General features: G+C 43.2%; 1 protein-coding gene across 2 annotated transcripts in view; it reads left to right on the forward strand.

Annotated features, from left to right (window-relative positions):
* The window catches only part of cpxm2 (carboxypeptidase X (M14 family), member 2), a 123,283-nt gene that overhangs the window by 55,942 nt on the left and 47,242 nt on the right, over positions 1-20,099 (forward strand). For both annotated transcript variants that reach the window (XM_037544324.1, XM_037544323.1), the window contains exons 7-9: positions 659-747; positions 8,671-8,794; positions 10,410-10,606. In XM_037544324.1, the coding sequence (XP_037400221.1) occupies positions 659-747; positions 8,671-8,794; positions 10,410-10,606 (410 nt within the window). The remainder of the gene's footprint in view (positions 1-658; positions 748-8,670; positions 8,795-10,409; positions 10,607-20,099) is intronic.

The following is a 20,099-nucleotide window of genomic DNA, read 5'->3' on the forward strand; positions in this document are numbered from 1 at the left end:
CAAACCAACATCTGGCTGATGTTCTGATCCAGAGCGACTTACAATTTTGATGATTTTACACAGGGAGGTGAAGGTGGTGTTAGGAGTCCTGCCCAAGGACTCTTATTGGTTTAGTAACCCCAGTCTACAGCATAGAAGGCAGAGGTGGTGCCCACTACACCAACCAACCACGACACCACTTTGGGAGCCACAACATTTGGAGTCCATTTTACCATCTTGGCTGTAAATCTGTACAAGTAAAGGCTAAAAATATAATATAAATAAAACCACAGACTCACTTTGCTCTGCTTTAAGCTTCAGTTCAGCTGCAGCCGCTTTTCTCACATCTCCAGCAGGAAACTCTTCCACAGAAGTAGATCAGGTTCTTGTAAAATGTCTCTCAATGATTGACTTTTTGCGAGGCTGGAGTCGCTTCTCATTCGCCAGCTTCGGTTTCCCGTTCCACCTTAAATGATGCCTGAGGATCCATAATGTAACTGCTGCACCATTTAAGGTGGAACAGAAAAGTTCAAGCAAGAGGCTGGTGAGCGAGAAGCTGACTTCAGCTTTGTGACTTTAGTGTTTGACAGTTTTTAGTTGCAGATTATCTTAGAGGGGTTAGAGAAAATTATACCCAAATGCCACTGGATTATGTCTGACCTACATTTGTGCCTCACAGATCCTAACAATTACTACCACAGACGGAACGAAATCACCACCACAGACAACCTGGACTTCAAACACCACAGCTACAAGGAAATGAGGCAGGTAAAGGACGATTCCTACTCCTTTCTTAAGAGGAAACCCCTTCGGGGGGTCATGACTGTATGTGGGTACGCTGCGCACTGACTGTACTCATAGAGATCGAGCTCATGGAGGTCATGGAGACTGTCCAGTAATGCTATTCATAATACTAACAAATGGAAAAGGTGACAGTAGTTTAACATATTACAGCCTGAGCTGCTGTGTTTAGAGAAACATGTCTAAATATTAATGACCGCATCACTGACCGGGCTACCTTGGGACTAAAGCCAGAGGCCACACGTTTTGTCCCCTTGTTGTGATGTCAGCCCTCATCAGCACTTAAACCCATCAGGTGTTTAAACCACCGCTGGACCAAAAAACTGTAAAATCATTACTTTTTTAAAAGTTGCTCGTCATACCATCCTGTTTAAAGTCTTCACTTATTCCATTTCCAGTCAAAACAAGCTTTTCATTTTTTAAAATATGAAATATGAAACTTTAAATATAAGATAAAAGACGTAAGTTGTAAGGAAGAAGAAAGCCAAAGTGGAAAAAATGGGAGTTTCCAACTTCTGAGCTGGAATTCAAAATCTGATTTAAAGATCCAGAGAAAATGAGGCTCCTAACAACCACCTGGAAGAGCCGGTCGACCCTGAAACTGCCCACATCAGATAAACAGCACTGAAAGCTTTGATCTCTGAGAGAGAGGAGAAGATCAAGCTGCTTCAGATCTGAAAACATCCACAGGGGTTTCTGTCCATCCTTCCACTGTGAGGAGACCACTCAGCGCTGTGGATCTGAAAGGACGTGTAGCTGATCGAGAAGAACCTCACTGAGAAAAGGAGACGGACACACCAAACAAAGAAGCTGGACGATGGACTGACCGCCCCAGAGTCCAGACCTCAGCACCACATCAAGTCTGACAATATATCCCTTTAGATCTATTTGAGGAACTGAGAGTGAGTCTCCTGTAAACAGTGGAAGCTGGAATAAAGCGAAATATATAATAAATAGTTAATCTGATATTATATTTAGCCGTTGAGGTGTCTGTGTAGTTTTCTGTGAAATATATTAAAGCTGTATAAATACATTTCTGCTCTTTCCTGATACTGAAAATGAATATTCTGAGCTTAATGGCCGTTTTGACTGACAGTTAAATGACTGCCTTCTGCACAGCAGTGCCCCAAAGCGTCATGATGTGAGTGTAGAGGATAAACATTAGCACACAACTGCTTTATGATTACTTACTTTCTTTTATGATAACTTTTATTTATTTATTTTTTTCTTAACTATGGCCTATTAGGCTGAAACACATTTGGATTTCTAGCACTGACGCTGCTTAACGAACTGAGCTGCGTTTTGAGCTCCAGTCCATGTCTAGCCCTGCTATACTGGGCTGAGACTCCAGTCCACCTCCCTTTTTAGGACCTGGAAGGCTTTTTCCAGGCTGAGCACTGCAAACAGACTTTATCTCAGTTGATTGACCATCCAGATCTAATAGAAAACTACAGTTTAGGACAGCGTTTCCCCTGAAATGAAGGTGTTATTAGTGAGTCTGTGCTGCAGTAACAGCCTCGACTCGTCTGGGAAGGCTGTACACTAGATGTTGAACATTTCCGTTCAACAGGATTTGATTGAGCACTAGTGAGGTCAGGAACTGATGTTGGATGGATGGATCTCCAGAGAACGCAGCTCAACTGCTCCACAGCTCAACGCTGTGGGGCTTTTTACTCCAAAGCATCCTCTTCTAGTGGTCAGTGCTTTAGTTCTGTTATAACTGAAGTTTGGGGGGAGGAGCATGCTTGAAACCCCTCCTTCTCCCAATTTAAAGCCCTATAAATTCATATCCTCACCTACTGTTTCCATGACGAAGACCCCATCGCCACCCCGTCTCCTTCCTGTTCCTCAGTCCTACATCAGTCTCACTACAGCTATGAGGGTCCAGCCTTGTAGCTACAGGCAGAAGCTGCTCAGAACTCCAGCCAAGTTCTCAGAGGTCTCCCCCATCCCTCAATACTCAATCAGCCTTCCCTCATACTACCACCACCATGTTGATGCCATGGTCTGAATTCAGTGATTATATTCAAGTTGAATGAACTCTTCAGATGGTCTCTCTGGATGCATTTAGGCAATGAAAAATTATGATAATATGTAAAAAAAAAAATCCTTTAATCTATTATCAATATACCTTTAAAGCACTGATTTCCCTTTGCTGTATCTCCCCAATGCAAGTGAACACGTTCCTGCCCTTGCGTAAGTCAGCGTGCGTTCCATTTAGTTTCTGCCTGAAGGACATTCTCTGTCGAAGCCGCAGGTGCTAGCGCTGATATCCCGGCCTTGCTGTGCGGCTGCTGTGGTTTGCAGGGAGGAGGAAGGCGCTGTGAATAACAATCGCGTGCGATGATGATGAAATGCAGGGCTGAGCGTTTAGCGTTCTCCAAACTTGGGCCATAAAGCTTTGCAGCTCACCCTCCTGAATACAAAAGCACCTGGCAGCCACCGGCGTCCTGACCACAGCTCTCCGGCAGCCATTCGTCCCAGTCCAGAGCGGTCGCTGAACTGTGGATAATTATTATGGGGAGCACTGAAAAGTGTTTAAACACACTTTGACTTTCCTCAGGGCGACCTTGAAGGTCATTAGCGTTGGGTTCTCATTGTAGAAGCTGAACAGGGGCCTCCGATTTTTCATCCCCTGTCAGTAGCTGACAGTAAATTTTGACTAATTGAGTGCACATTTTGTAAAAGCCGTATCTAACGGAGGATAGAAATGCTTTCCATGATTTTCGCGTACACTGCAGTGCCCTTGGGAAACTCACTGGCGACAAAGCTTCTCCCTTTAGAGCCAAACCAAAGAAATGAAGCACTCTGTATGCAGGGAAGCCGTCCTTCTCCTTGACTCTGCTGTTTGACCCTCACATCCCTCCTGTTGTCGTAACCCGCTTTGCCTCACTGTCTCTCTCTCCGAGAGTGAAAAACTCTTATCTGTTCTCGACTCAAAATAAAATAGGGTGCCGCGGGCGCCGCCGGGGACAGCTCTGTGATACGGCTTTGGTTGGAGTGTGGCCAAAAAAGAGCCCTGTCGGCAGTTTGATCCCAGCTGATTTCAGTACGGTGCCGTCTACAGGGCTGCGGGAAGGGCTGAATGTGGTTGCGTCTAATTCAGAAGCAGACTTAATAATTCACTCTTATCTGGGTCGTTCTACAGAAACGTCCACTTCTCTGTCTCTCCATAGGAGTCTCTGGTGTTGCTGACCGTCATCGGTGCTCCTCATAATAAAGGAAACACCACAGACGTTTTTAATGATCGGCACATTTTACAGAACATCAAACCACACGCTGTCCATCAGGGAACGTCCACTAAAATACGGAATTTAATCCATTTGTGTTTCTATTTTTCCACAATGACCTCAGAATAAAGTCGGTCACACCAGTGACGTCAGCTAGAAGCTTCATATGAGATCATGAGCTGAATGAGAAGATCTCTGAGAACTGAGAGACACAGTGGACTCACCATGAGCTTTTCTCCATAGATCCTCAGACAACAGGTCAAAGGAGGTCGAGTGACGTCATCGGCGTGACTTTTATTTCAGAATAAGAGACGCAGGAACACCAGAGACACGACGCCTGGGGGACTTTTATTATATAGTTTATAATATTTATTTGGCTTTTGTTTATTTATGTCATTTAAATCATATTTTCCACAGTCATGTAGAGATTATTGCAGTTAAAACAGCAGAAAAACTAAATACGGCCTCAGCTTCACACACGACTGTGGGGACGAGCTCTTCTGTGGTGACTGGAATTCTGGATGATTGATTTATAAACCAGTATTGATCAATTGAGGCTCAAGACAGTGGAATTGTTAAAATGAACTATTGATTTATTTTAAAATCTAAATAAATTGTAGCCCTGACATGTTTTTCAAGCGTAATATTTCTGTAAATGCTAGAGACACGAAGATGGACCTTTCTGTGGAACGACCCAGTTACTGAAGAGCAGTGACTCAGTTTACTGGAGTGAGCTGTGAGGATGTAAAGGGAGAAAAATTGGAATTCCAATATTGCTAAACTGAAGGTTTAAAATAACTTTTATTTTAAAATATAAATAAATTGTAGCCCTAAATTGTTTTTTGAGTGTAATATATCTGTAAACACAAAAATGGACCAAAAGACTTGGAAAAAAGTCTGGTTCCATTGACTTCCATTAAAAGTAAAGGAAATTTGACTTTGCAACCATTTGTTAAAAAAAATGAACGGATGTCTTTTTGTTGAAAAAGTGTGTGCACCCCTGCTTTACTGGCTGGTATTGCCTCTTTTAACAGAAACATGTTCGCTGTCTACAGGTTTACCTCTGGGCTTTGACTAGGCCATTGCTCAACCCTCCATTTCTTTCTTTTGAGCCTATTTTGGCTTTATTTACTTGTATGTTTGGGATTTCATATCATATATCATATCATTCATTTTTATCCTGTTGGAAGGTCCAATTCTTCAGCGTCAACTTCTTGCTAGACGGTCTTGCATTCTCCTCCAACAATTTCAGGTATGAAAGGAGACTCGTAGCAGTTTCTGTGATTACAAGCTGGCAAGCAGCCCCAAAGCATAACATTCCTACCACCATTCTTTACAGCCGGGATTTGGTTCTTCTGATCAAGTGCTGTCTTGGTTCTTGGCTTCTGGTACTGCAGCCAAACGACTATGATTGTCGGTCTTGGTTCTTATTCTTTAGCAAACGTTAGTCTTGCTCTGATGTTCCTCCTGGTCAAATTTGTCTCGTTCTAATGGCTGATGCAGCTTCGACATCCACAGTGGCAAGAGCTGCCTGCAGGTCTTGAGATGAAATTTGGGGATTTAAATGCTTCTTTTTGGATGTTACACGCTACTCTTGGATTAGATTTGCTGGGCTGCCCTGGCCTGGACATGTTAGCAGTGGTGGACGATCTTCAGGACAGTGGCAGGAATGATTTCTGATCTTTTGGACACACTTTTCTCTTCTCTTCCCAAACCCCTCTAAGTTAGCACCTTGTAGTTACTTTGTCCACAATTCCACAAATTAAAGCATGACTTTAATTAGAAACTTTAATTAGAACCAGATATCTGTTTTAAGGCCAGATATATTTGCAGGGGGTGTATTTACGTCTTCACCTGACTATATATATATAATCATATAGACTTAAATAAGCCCATTATGCTTTGGCAGAGAAACTAATCGCTCTAAACAAGCTCGTGCTAATTTAGCCCAAAGCTTTTTCACTGTGTTTATGTGCGCAGGTGCTAGCCAGCCAGGCTAATAATGCTATCAGTTTGTGTTCAGTCAGGAAAACCAGATGTTTGAAAATTTATTTACAATGTAGAAATGATCTTCAGCAAGACCTTAATTACAACCCCATTGCCTGCACCTCGATTGATTACATACAAGCAGCTGGCAAATAAACAAAGCATCCCAATCCATAATTAACAATTCGGATTTAACAGCTTTCCGTGTCGTTTCCCAGCATGCTCACCTTTTGTTTAAGCAGATGTTGGATCGCCGGGATGGAGCCTGGTTTACTCGTCACGGCGTTTGAAGAGAACACCAGCAGCAGATGCTTCCTATCATAATTTGAGTCATTTCCACAATGCCACGCTGTGGAAGAGCAATATTCCGTATCACACACTAATCAGGCCACTCCTCTTCCATGAAAGTGGCTCGAGTCACTGCCTTCGTTTGCTGGTTCTGTATCTCAGTGCTGTAATATTCAGAATTAAACTGTAAAACTCTGTGACCTCCCAGTTGCATTGTGCATCTGCTTTGAGGAACCCTATAACTTCACTACCATAATGTTATTCAGAGGAATGACTGATTATTCCACATCGTCACTTCCAAACCTCATTTCAGGCAGAAGATTCAAACATGCCAGCCAGTTCATGACGAACAAACACAGCTTTGAACAATTATACACAAAAAATCATACATAGAAAATCTGCTTCAGTGGTGGAGATTCTTAATGCTCCTCACTGACTTTCAGACTTTGAGACACATTTACTTCAAAACACTGGGATCTACCTGCTCACCATGTGGCCATGAGGGACAGGGATGCAGCCCCACTTCCTGCTCTGAAACACAGGGGCGGGGCTACAACCAGGCCCCGCCCACAGACTAAAACTCTGTGCGTCTCATTTGTGGAGGAGCTTCCTCTCGTTCTAAGGCCAAACGATGTGGTTTATCCAGGAATCGTGAAGACAGCAGATTCAGATTTTTTTAAAAACACAAACTGAAATTATTCAAATTAAACACGACTCATTTCTATTCGCAGCTTCTATCCACGATTCACAACCAAGCCGTGTGACTTTCCCGTTTTCTCTGCTCCCAATCAAGAAATCACAGTAGTAGTTGAGCTTTCGCTGCACAGTCAGGTTAGAGTTAGGAAGTGTTCTGACCACTCGCCCGGGCAGCTGTGTAGCTCAACTCCAGTAACTTTCACCAGTTTTCACTCTGTTTTGGGTTCAAATGTAACCATTTCTCCCTCATTATCGCTAATACATCGGTCAGCCATAACGTTCTGACCCCCTCCTTGTTTCTACTGTCCACTTTATCAGCTCCACTGACCGTATAGCTGCTCTCTGTAGTTCTACAGTTACAGACTGTAGTCCATCTGTTTCTCTGATACTCTGTTACCCTGTTCTTCAGTGGTCAGGACCCCCATGGACCCTCACAGAGCAGGTACTGTTTGGGTGGTGGGTCATTCTCAGCACTGCAGTAACACTGACCTGATGGTGGTTGGTTAGTGTAGTGGGTAACATCTCTGACTTCTACACTGTAGACTGGGGTTCAGTGCCCCGCCTGGGTAAACACCCTACACTACACCAATAAGAGTCCTTGGGCAAGACTCCCAACACCACCTTCGCCAACCTGTGTAAAACGATCAAATTGTAAGTCACTCTGTATAAGAGCGTCAGCCAAGTGCCGTAAATGGTAGTATATTAGTGTGTGTTGTGCTGGTGAGAGTGGATCAGACACAGCAGACACAAATATTGCAAATTTACACAGCAATACTAAAAACACAGCTGGCTGTCCATGTAACAACAGGACACCACCTAAGTGATAAAAAAAAGAAAAGAAAAGAAACTAAAGTACAGAAACTAATTACATTTACTTAGTTACTTACTTACTGTCCACCACTGCCCCACACACCCCGCCTCGCCTCGCCTCCAGCCTTTTACTCTACTGCTCTGTTTTAAAACATTTGGTTATGAAAAGGAACAAATACCAACTTTTCACCTGGAGGAACTGATTTAAGCTCCACAATCAGACCTTAGAACCACTGTAGAACCTCTGAGGGAACATCTACACTGTTTGTACCTTGATGAAGGAAAATGTTCCTGAACAGAACCTTCATTACTAACAGAGTAAAGTCCTGGCTGGAGCAATTTGGGGGTGGATTTTATAGGGAAATCTTGTGGGTGGAGCCTTGTTAGCAGTGAATTTCGCTGCCATCCAGTACCAGAACCTTCAGCTGTCTTCTGATATATATTCAGATTACAGGATCACATCCAGGAACAGCGGCTAGAGGATGGGAATTAAATAGACTACATAGACATCACGACACTTTCACACGGACACACCGTCCACTAATGAACTTCTGATGAGACACTCGGTCATTAGGATGATGCAAAGATTGAGGTTCAACATTTTGTTTCACGGAAGCTGTAAATGAAAGCTAATCGTTAGGAAATGAGTTCACACGGCGTCACTCTCAGCACTTATTAGGTTCAGGAACAAAGATCAAATATTGATAAGCCTCCAGATCGAAATGTCTAAGATTATGAGGAACGCTGTTGGCTGGCACTGTAGCCGCAGTAGGAATGAAGGGAACTGAAGTGCGACTGAATGAGGGCTCATATTTTCTGTGATGTTATGGATGCTGCGAGTGTTTAATGCACATCTCATGTCATTTTATTTCTATTACAGTTGATGAAGGTGGTTAATGAAATGTGTCCGAATATAACTCGAATCTACAACATCGGCAAGAGCTACAACGGGCAGAAGCTCTACGCCATCGAGATCTCTGATAATCCAGGGGAGCATGAGCTGGGTAAGCATTAAAATCATCATCATCATCATCATCATCACCATCTATGCAGGGCACTTATCAACTAGAGCAGCTCAAAGTGGTTTATATCACTAAATCAATGAATATAACCAAATGGAAAATGCTGATCTGAAAACAGCAGTGATGCAGTTTCAGGTTCAGCCTGAAATCAAATGTACACGGTTTCCCTCCTGAATCCAGACGCAGTCGATCATTTGGTGTCTGAAACTCTTCAGAGCTTCCACAGTGGCTTCTGCTATTCCTATAGAGCCCAGTCAGTTCCCAGCCACCCTCAGCCATAGAGAATATTCCTTACAGCCAACAATAACAACGGTGGGCAGTTAATCCCTTAAATGGTCAGGACCCACCAGCGGGTCCATACTTTACTACACACTTCTATAACCTAAGAACAGATCAGCCAGTTTGCATTATATTTCATGTAGTTACTGAATAATAATCATTAATATGTAATTAGCCTGGGATTTTAAGGGGTTAACCAAAATAGAGAAGGTCCGCATACAACCAACCAGAGGAAAGAGGGAACCGAAATGGTCAGTTAAACCAGGGGAAGACACAGCCTAGAAGAAAATAGATGGAACTAGGAGGCTGCTGCAGAGCATCAAACCTCGCGCTGTCAATCATGGAACATCCACTAAAATATGGAATTTAATCCATTTGTGTTCGGTTCTTTCTGACGTCAGCTCAAAGCTTCATATGAAATCATGAGACATAAAACATTCATTCTCTTTTATCTGGCTCGATTTAGCTCTTGGGATATTTGCTTCCTTTTAATGTTGACATTTCGAGTCCAGTTTGAAAAAAGGGTCAGTGCAGGGTCAGTGCTCTGTTCACTCGTACAAGAGCCAGTTCTATGTCTTTCGACCGATGCCCGAACCGCCTCAGCTGGCTCCTCTCAGTGCGGAGGAGTGGCGGCTCTACTCCGAGCTCCTCCCGGATGGCCGTCTCCTCACCCTGTCAGTAGAGTGTAGCCCGCCAGCCTGCGGAGAGGCTCATTTCTGCCGCTTGTATTCGTGATCTCGTTCACAGGTGAGGGTCGGGATGTAGACCGACTGTTAAACAGAGAGCTTTGCCTTATGGCTCAGCGCCTCTTCACCACTACAGTCCGGTACAGTGACCGCATTACTGCTGCCGCCTGTCCCAGCCTGCAGCCGATCTCACCATCACTCTTCCCATCACTCGTGAACAAGACCCCAAGATACTTAAACTCCTACACCTGGGGCAAGTCCTTTCCCCTTACCTGGAGTGGGCATGCCATCCTTTTCCAGGCTAAGACCATGGACTCAGACTTGGGGGTGCTGACCTGGATAAATCCCTGTTACATTAACTTCCTTTTAAAGTTTCTTGTTTCCTGTAAAGTCACTATTTTGAAGCTGTGAGGTTTTGATCCGACAGTGATGTGTGAGGACACCTCCTGTGGAAAATCGAATAAAACTGCCTATTTTTCATCACTCAGCGCCGTTCATGCAGCTACAGCCCATTAGTGGCTACAGCACAGGACACGCCAGCCGTCTGAACAAAGTGCTGGAATGACTCATGGAAACACTCCCGCAGGCACGACTCATCAACAGAGCCCTTCTCTGCCCTCCGCCCCTTCCAGGTGAGCCGGAGTTCCGCTATACGGCAGGTTCCCATGGTAACGAGGTGCTGGGCCGGGAGCTGCTGCTGTTGCTGATGCAGTTCCTGTGTCAGGAGTACCTGTCCGGTAACCCGCGGATTCGGCACCTGGTGGAGGAAACTCGTATCCACCTGCTGCCCTCGGTGAACCCCGACGGACACGACAAGGCGGCAGAGGCTGTAAGTAGCACAGATTACCTAATACAGATTCCTAATACAGATTCCTATGCAACCCTTATTTTATTTTATTATTATCCTTATTTTCCTGTAAATAGTCGAGATTTAGCTTTAATTTTTATTATTTATAATGTTGATAAGCTTTACACTGTTTCCCGTTTCTATTACTGAGTGCTTTACTCCTGTTACTCTGCTGCTGCTGTAATACTGTGAATTTCCCCGCTGTGGGAAAATAAAGGATCATCTCATCCCATCCCATCTCATCTCATCTCATCTCATCTCATCTCATCTTAACTGACTAACCAACCAAATAACACGTGATTTTTTTACTAAATAATTGTACAGATATTTCAGCAACCTACTCATCTCTGCTCAACATGAACTTTGTTTCCGGCATGATTACGGCTGATTATGACCAATTTAGCTGAAAGGGGCAAAAATGCAAATGTTACAACTTACCATGGACGTTGGATTAATTGTAAGTTGTAAGGGTCACTAATGTCTGAAAAATCCAATTTAAAATGTATTTTTGACCACAAAGTAGAAAATATAAGGCAAGTTAATTTATATAGCAGCTTTCATACACTGTGGTCCTTCAAAGTGCTCAAATATTAGCATCATATGGTTGAAATGTATTTTATTGTACATTTTTATGAATCCATTCAAAAAATGACCTGCTGTGGATTTACACTATATTTCCAGAAGTTTTCACTCCCCCATCCAAATCACTGAATCCAGGTGTTCCAGTCACTTCCATGGCCACAGGTGTATAAAGCCGAGCCCCTCGGCCTGCAGACTGCTTCTACAGACATTAGTGAAAGAATGGGTCGCTCTCAGGAGCTCAGTGAATTCCAGCGTGGTGCCGTGATCGGACGCCACCTGTGCAGCAAGTCCAGTCGTGAAATTTCCTCACTACTAAATATTCCACAGTCCACTGTCAGTGGGATTATAACAAAGTGGAAGCGATTGGGAACGACAGCAGCTCAGCCACGAAGTGGTCGGCCACGTAAAATGACAGAGCGGTCAGCGGATGCTGAGGGGCATAGTGCGCAGAGGTCACCGACTTTCTGCAGAGTCAATCACTACAGACCTCCAAACTTCATGTGGCCTTCAGATCAGCTCAAGAACAGCGTAGAGAGCTTCATGGAATGGGTTTCCATGGCCGAGCAGCTGCATCCAAGCCTCACATCACCAAGCGCAATGCAGAGCGTGGAATGCAGTGGTGTAAAGCGCCGCCACTGGACTCTAGAGCAGTGGAGACGTGTTCTCTGGAGTGACCAATCACGCTTCTCCGTCTTAGTAGTAAATGTTGGGAAATCTGTTTGATTGCTGTGAAAATTCACATATGACGCTGTTATAGAAACAAGAGAAAAAGAAATAAGTGGAAATATGTTCTGCTTAGACTTGAACAACTATATAAAATATCAGTGTTTTATTTTACCTTGTGTTAGTTTGTGCCCGCTCTCCCCACCTGTATAGTTCAGAGGTCGCAACCCAAATATTAAGAATTTTGTCCTTGTGACAAAAATTCAACCAACTTCGCAGCCACAAGGGTTTATGTCCATTTTACCATTTTGTCTGTGAATGTGTCTCAGTGTGTGCTGATGTGCTACTATAGGATAAAAAATATAGTATAAACAAAACCACAGACTCTGCGCTGCTCTCAGCTTCAGCTCAGCTACGGCCGCTTCTCTCACATCTCCAGCAGGAAACTTTCCCACTAAAGCAGATCAGGTTCTTATAAAACGTCTCACTTTATAACTTTTTACTAAGTTAAGAGACTAAAGCCATTTCTCATTCAACAGCTCCTTGTTCGAATTCTCCTGTTCCACCTTAAATGATTCCTGAGGCACCAGAATGTAACTGCTGCACCATTTAAGGTGGAACAGGAAAATTTGAATAGGAAGCTGACCAAAGAGAAACCGACTTCAGCTTCACATCTTGGTGTTCGTCAGTTTCTCGTTGCAGATTAAACGTATCAGGAAACCAGCTGGAGTGACTATAAACACTAATCAGTCCATTCGTCTCCAAATTATCGATGTCCGTCTTAAATCTCTCTCTTTGCCGTTTCGTAGCTACTAGCTGGGCGCGGCTGTCGTCTGTGTTGCTATGGTGACCAGCCGTCTGCGCTGATCTTCAGGGTTAAAGGGTGAATCAGCAGTTCTACATTAACTCCAGCGTTTAAGACCATTTACTGTTAAACTGTGTTGGGATCAGCAGAGCTTTATTTTAAGATAAGATGCGTTTATTGTCGTTGCACAGTGTACCACGAAATTGAGCAGCAATCCAACGGCTCTTCCTACATACAAAACAATTTAAACATAAGGCTAAAATATATAAAGTGCAGATTTAAGGGAAAAAAAATCTTAAATATAAAGAAAAAAGGACTATAAAACTTTATATTCTAAAACAGTCAATAGACAATAGGCAGGTGAGGTAGCAGTTGTAGCTTATAGCGCTATATAATATTGCACATATAAGAATTATTGCACAGAAAGAAGACAGATTGCAGTCTGTAAAGGAGGATTATTTCATTATTGCCTACTTACAACAGGGCAGTAAAAGAGCAGTAAACATGTTGCTGACCCCTGATATAGGCTAAATAAGCAGGGTATCTCACAGCAACACGTCTTTAACATCCTCTTTGGACAGTTACGTCAGTGCTAATCGTACCATCTTGCAGTATGGAGCTGTGTTAGTGGAGTGGGAGTGGGCGCTGTGTGCTGCTCATTGTTTTAGCCTATTAGCGTCAGTACAACTCACAAGCACAAACAATAGTGCATTAACATCAGACGATGTGTTTATTATTGATTAACAAAGGTAGAATCGGTAAATATGCTGGATAGTGTTCAATTACCACTAATGCACTGCTAAACATTTACACAACAGTCAGCTTCACATGTTGTACTAAAAACATTGTCACTACACAAAGTTCTCCAAACAGCAAAACAGAAATAAAAATGCTTTTCAAAGTAACTCACCCACAGTGTCTTTGTGTATGCTAGCCCACCAGCAGCTAACGTTAAGTTTAGTAATTAATCATTTAATCAATAAATCATTTAATTAATGTAAACAGGTCTTATTTGTATGTCACTGTTGTTGGCAGAAAACCTCGTATCTCCAAAACGGAAACTTTACAGGAGAAGGAAAAACATACTTTACTTTTAATGTAAGTCAATGGAACCAGACGTCTTTCCAAGTCCTTTTGGGCCGTTGATGTTGCTCCATTCATCATGAAATTCACACACAATGTAAAGGATAACAGGCATTTTCAGAATATGCCAGAAACTAAAAATGTGTTAGTATGTAACTAAAATGGATATAGAGGGTCGTGTTCCGGGAGCAGCGGTGAGCAGGTTTAGAGTTCACGTTGAATTGAAAAATCTCGCCTCCCTCACCTGTTTGTTGATTTGTCAGACGCTCAGCTCGCGCCGCCCGTAGCTTCCATAACACTTTTCTTTGAAAAATACTTGAAAAGAAACTTTCCAGCTTTACAGGATGTTCAGAGCAGAACTGCGGCGCATGGATGAGAACTTGACTACGGATGAAGCGAGTCAGGCGGTATTTATTCCACCTCCAATCATTCTGACTACTTTTACTGCCGGCGCTGTTCTCACTACAGATTTATTATTAGATTATTATGATTATTATTATATATTAATATAAATATATTATTTATTAACAATTCTCTTAAAGGTTTTCCTTTGCTTTTGCTGGAGAAAGACACATTTAAACATGGTTGTGATTGACTGTCAGTACTACATCCCACAGTCCATACAATCAGCACATTTTCCATGCTTTTGTACAGAATGACAGAGTGGACACCTGACCATCACACCTTGCATGAGCTTGTTGGACAGTCCATTCCAACACTATAAGGATTACTATGGAGTTGGTCCCCCTTTGCAGCTCTAACAGCTTCCACTCTTCTGGGAAGCTTCTACAAGATGTTGGAGAGAGTCTGTGTGAATTTGAGCCCATTTATTCAAAAGCGCATTTTTGAGGTCAGACACTGATGTTCTGGCTCACTATCGACATTCCAACTCATCCCAAAGGTATTCAGTGGGGTTGTGGTCAGGGCTCTTTGCAGGCCACTGGAGTTCTGAGACCAAACTCGTCTAACCAGGTCTTTATGGAGCTGCTTTGTGCACAGCTGTTCATGCAGGAACAGGAGAAACTCCTCCGCAGACAAAGCTGCTTCCACAAAGCTGGACGCATTGTCTACAATGTCTTTATATCCTGTAGCATTAACATCACTCTTAATGTAATGTTGGATGATGAAGCTGATCCAACACTCCAGAGAACATGTTTCCATGAGTCCAGGGACGGCTTGTGAGCAGCTGCTTGGCCCCTGTAACCCATTTAATAAAGCTCTTGGAGAAGACGTCTTGTGCTGATTTTGAATCCAGAGGCAGTTTGGAAGTCCGTAGTGAGTGATGCAGCAGATGATGACCGTTTTACATGCTATGCACTTCAGCACTCGGAGCTGAAGTCCTAGGAGTTGCGTGGTTGACCGCTTTGTAGCTGAGCCGTTGTTGCTCCCAGATGCTTCCATTTCACACTAGTAACTCGTACAGTTCACTGCGGCAGATCTAGTTAGACGGACCGACTTGTGGCGAAGATGGAATGGAAGTTGCCGTGTCTCCTAATCACTTCACCCTACATTAGAAAGTTGGATTTGGTGCAGTGCAGTATGACGAACACTGAAGAACAATCATGGTACTGAGGTTTTGATAGGGTTTTTATGTAGAGCTACTGGTTCTTTTTTCCCCAGTTGATCTGAAAGTGTGGAACTCAATTCCATCTTTTATTAGACAGTCAAGCTCAGTGCTCACTATTAAGAAGCACCTAAAAACGTATCTCTTTAATTAGCATTTAATTAAACACCACAAGACATTCACTTTTATCTTATAACAATATGTAATCTTCTTATCATCTGTCTGTAAAGCACTTTGAGCTGCCACTGGCATGAAAAGTGCTATATAAATAAAAATGATTGGTATTATAATTAATATTACTATGCACCTGAAAAAATATCATAACACATTTGGGTGGTGAAAATTTCTTGAAGTATCACAATGATGGATGGATGGATGGATGGATGGATGGATGGATGGATGATTATTAGTTATTTTATTGATCCCGATGGAAATTTAGAAGCCAGTATGAGACACAACACAGGACAGTTAATAATAAGGGTCATAAAATATAAAAAGAATATATACAAAAGAAATCTACAGTCATAAATAAAACTAAGCATATATATAAATACTATATCGCCCACCTCTATGTAGACCACCATTACAGGGGAACAGGACTGGCGATGGTAGTAAACGATTCCATCGCATAAACGCTATAAACGTCCTGCAGTCGGGCCACTATAATCTCTGAGTCTGACCGCACTCGGGAGTCTGACCGCACTCAGGAGAAGAGCTCGTACATCTCTAGCAGCTCTGAGAGGCTCTGTGGAGACGCTGCTGTTGTAGCTGGGCTCAGTAGTCCTGCTCAGAGGAGCTGTGTGTGAATCCTTAACCCAAACAACGCGGTGCATTATGGCCAGGAGTGGGAGAGCTACTGAAAAATTACTCGTGCGATTATCAGAACGTTTGTGACACACCAAACAATCCTAACTAACAGTGTGAACAAGGCGCTGCATTTAATCCTGAGCCAGAAAAAAACCTGGAAAAGTTGCAAATAAACAAAAAGATCACCAGAAAGTGCAATAAACAATCAAACCCACACACCCAAGGCCTGATATGCAACAAACATTCAGACTAAAGGCAAAGTCAGTCACTCAGGTTTTTCCTGCAAAGCATCGTCAGCTGCGGAAATAAAACTGCTCCACTGTAAAAGTTCCAGGCAGATCTGTACAGACACGACATTCAGAGGAAGAATTTCCTGAGATGCGGTAGAAGCGGCTGCAGCTGAGCTGAAGGTTAAAGCAGAACAAAGCAAGTCTGAGTGTTTGTTCATATTTTTAGCCTGAACTATCAGCTCATACCGAGACATACTTACAGCCAAGACGGCACAGCGGATCATGAGGCTCCCAAGCTGGCTTTACTTTTGTTGAAAGGACGAAACGGCTCTTCTTAGCATTTGGGTTGTGAGTCCTGAGCTACACCTGCTAGTTAGGGGTGGTCAGGGTGTGACCGTTTTCTCAGACTTACCGGCCGCGCTCTAACCCTGACCTTAACCCTAATGCTGCTTTGTGGTTGGATAGTGTAGTGGGTGTATAGTGGTTGGTTAGTGTAGTGGTTAACACCTCTGCCTTCTACGCTGTAGTCTGGGGTTCAGTGCCCACCTGGGCAAACACCCTACACTAAACCAATAAGAGTCCTTGGGCAAGACTCCTAACTCCACCTTGGCCTCCCTGTGTGAAATGATCAAACTGTAAGTCGCTCTGGATCAGAGCGTCAGCCAAATGCTGTAAATGTAAATGCTGCTCCCCCATCCCTGATTATGGGTGTGTCTTATCACCTACCACATCCTGACTGTATCCTACTTATTGTGGTGCATTGTGGGATTGTGTGAGTGCACTGGATCTTCTGAGAGAGTACAGAGTGCAGAACCCAAAGATGGTGCACTATACAGTGAATACGGCAGCTTCAGACACAGCCAGAGCCATGTTTAAAGTCACTGAGCTCTTCAGTGAGCTCCCTCTGCTTCCACGGTTTGTCTGCTGCAAGACTATGTGCTTGATTTTCTACACCTGTTAGCAGTGGGTGTGTCTGAAACACCTGAGCTCAGTAATTAGGAGGGGTGTCCACTCTTGGCCGTGTAGGTTAAGTTTGCTTATGTGAAGTGTTTTTAACAATGACTTTGAATGTGGATTCCAGAACCGCAGCTGTTCACTTTATAGCCGATATTCTGGGGACACACACAGTCGCGGTCTTTGGCCCTCACATCTATCTGACCTACTTTATTACATCAGACGGAGCAGCTCTCCTCGGCGAGATTGAGAGAAGTGTAAGAGCTTGTAAGATTAGATTACTTTCTCTTTTTTTCCCTTGCAGAGAAATAAGCTTGACTCATAACTCAAATAACTCGGTCCAGTAAGAACATACAGCTCACTCCGACCTCGTGACAGACAGAGAGAGGGAGACAGACAGAGACGCAAAACAGGAGAGAATAATGGAAATTATGCCGGATAGCGTCCAATTATCTGATCAGAAGAGCGTCTGGGTTCAGTTTGGGCTAGTGCACTGTCACAGCTGCTGAGCTGCTTTAGCTGTGGCGGAGACGAGAGGAGAACGGCGCCCACACATTTCAATTCTGGTGTAACACAGTTTGCACTTTTAGGGTCAACGGCTCACATGCAGTGCTGTAAATGGTAAAAGTTGACGCTCCACCAGTTTGGAACCAAAGCTTAGTTCGTGTTGCTCTCAAACTCTAAGCAAAGCAAATGAAATGAAAAATATGAATGAACATTTGAGCAAATTCCCTGTAGAGGATGTGTTAAATAGTGAATGACAGTAAAAAGAGTTCATGTGATGTGTGAACACAAATATCAGCCACTGCTATGGACTTTTTAATGATGCCCCCAACTCAGAAAAATGGAGCTGGTCAGTGTAGAGTAGTGGGTCACACCTCTACTTTCTGGGCTTTTAACGTGCACGTTATCAGTGGTGTACATTAACAGTGGTGAACATTAACAGTGGTGAACATTGACAGTGGTGAACATTAACAGTGGTGAACATTGACAGTGGTGAACATTAACAGTGGTGAACATTGACAGTGGTGCACATTGACAGTGGTGAACATTAACGGTGGTGAACATTAACGGTGGTGCACACTGACAGTGATGAACATTAACTGTGGTGAACATTAACTGTGGTGAACATTAACGGTGGTGAACATTAACGGTGGTGCACACTGACAGTGATGAACATTAACAGTGGTGAACATTAACGGTGGTGCACACTGACAGTGATGAACATTAACAGTGGTGAACATTAACGGTGGTGCACACTGACAGTGATGAACATTAACAGTGGTGAACATTAACAGTGGTGAACATTAACGGTGGTGATCATTAACAGTGGTGATCATTAACAGTGGTGAACATTAACGGTGGTGATCATTAACAGTGGTGCACATTAACAGTGGTGAACATTAACAGTGGTGAACATTAACAGTGGTGCACATTAACAGTGGTGCACATTAACAGTGGTGAACATTAACAGTGGTGCACATTAACAGCGGTGCACCTTAACAGTGGTGAACATTAACAGTGGTGAACATTAACAGTGGTGCACATTAACAGTGGTGCACATTAACAGTGGTGAACATTAACAGTGGTGAACATTAACGGTGGTGAACATTAACGGTGGTGATCATTAACAGTGGTGATCATTAACAGTGGTGAACATTAACAGTGGTGAACATTAACAGTGGTGAACATTGACTTTCCCACATTGGGTGAAACTCTGATGTTGCTCTAGTTTAAACTCTGACATTTGAAGCCTGTAATGAGCTTATTGTGTTTTAGTGTTTCAGTAAATCCTTCAGTAAATTCTTCAACTTGAAGCCTCAGTCTGAACCCTGGAGGAGGCTTTAGTCCAGTACGCTCCACTTTACTCAGAGCGGACTAATACAGCTTATGAGCTCTTATAATAGGTTATGAACAGTTCTTCAGTGCTTATAATGCATTATGTATAAGCGTGGCTGTAACATGTAATGCATTTTTATAAATATTCATAGTCATGTTTATAACACCTTTTGAATGCATTAGAACATTTTATGAATGTGTTTATAGATGCTTACAAACGTGACATGGAAAGTGTTGCCACAAACACAATAAGGTCTGACAGCTCATTGGAGAACAGGCAAGCGGAATAACCTCCAGCCCACGATTGCCCCCATTGGAGGTTTGTCCCCCTCTAACAGCCTGTGACCGCATTAAAAACGGGCATGTGCTCTGGAATGCTTTGACACACTGTCAATAAACAGTTCAGCATCCGCAAATGGGGGTTAAGACTGTATTGATGAAACTGATGTAAAGCAGCGGCCATGCTGTGCCACTGTGCTCCAGAGAAATGTTCCTCCTAACAACCACCTGGAAGAGCTGGTCGACCCCAAAACTGCCCCCATCAGATAAACAGCACTGAAAGCTTTGATCTCTGAGAGAGAGGAGAAGATCAAGCTGCTTCAGATCTGAAAACATCCACAGGTGTTTCTGTCCATCCTTCCACTGTGAGAAGACCACTCAGCGCTAATTGCGGTATTTGCATCCACAAATGGGGGTTAAGACTGTGTTATTCACAGTGGACGTCGTATGTCAACAGCATCCAGAAACTCTGCCCACTTCTCTGGGCTCAAACATCTGAAACAGACTGACGCAAAGTGAAAAGTAATGATCTGACGACTCAACATTTCTCTCAACCTAACAGTGGCTGTTATCTTATGGGGGCATATTAGAGGGTAACCTGTGCATCAGTGAAGGAAATATTAACGGGTTTTTGATTTGAAACATTTGGCTTCATTGCATTGGTCCTTT

This window comes from Pygocentrus nattereri, chromosome 13 (genome assembly GCF_015220715.1).
Source record: "Pygocentrus nattereri isolate fPygNat1 chromosome 13, fPygNat1.pri, whole genome shotgun sequence".
NCBI classification, from domain to species: Eukaryota; Metazoa; Chordata; class Actinopteri; order Characiformes; family Serrasalmidae; genus Pygocentrus; species Pygocentrus nattereri.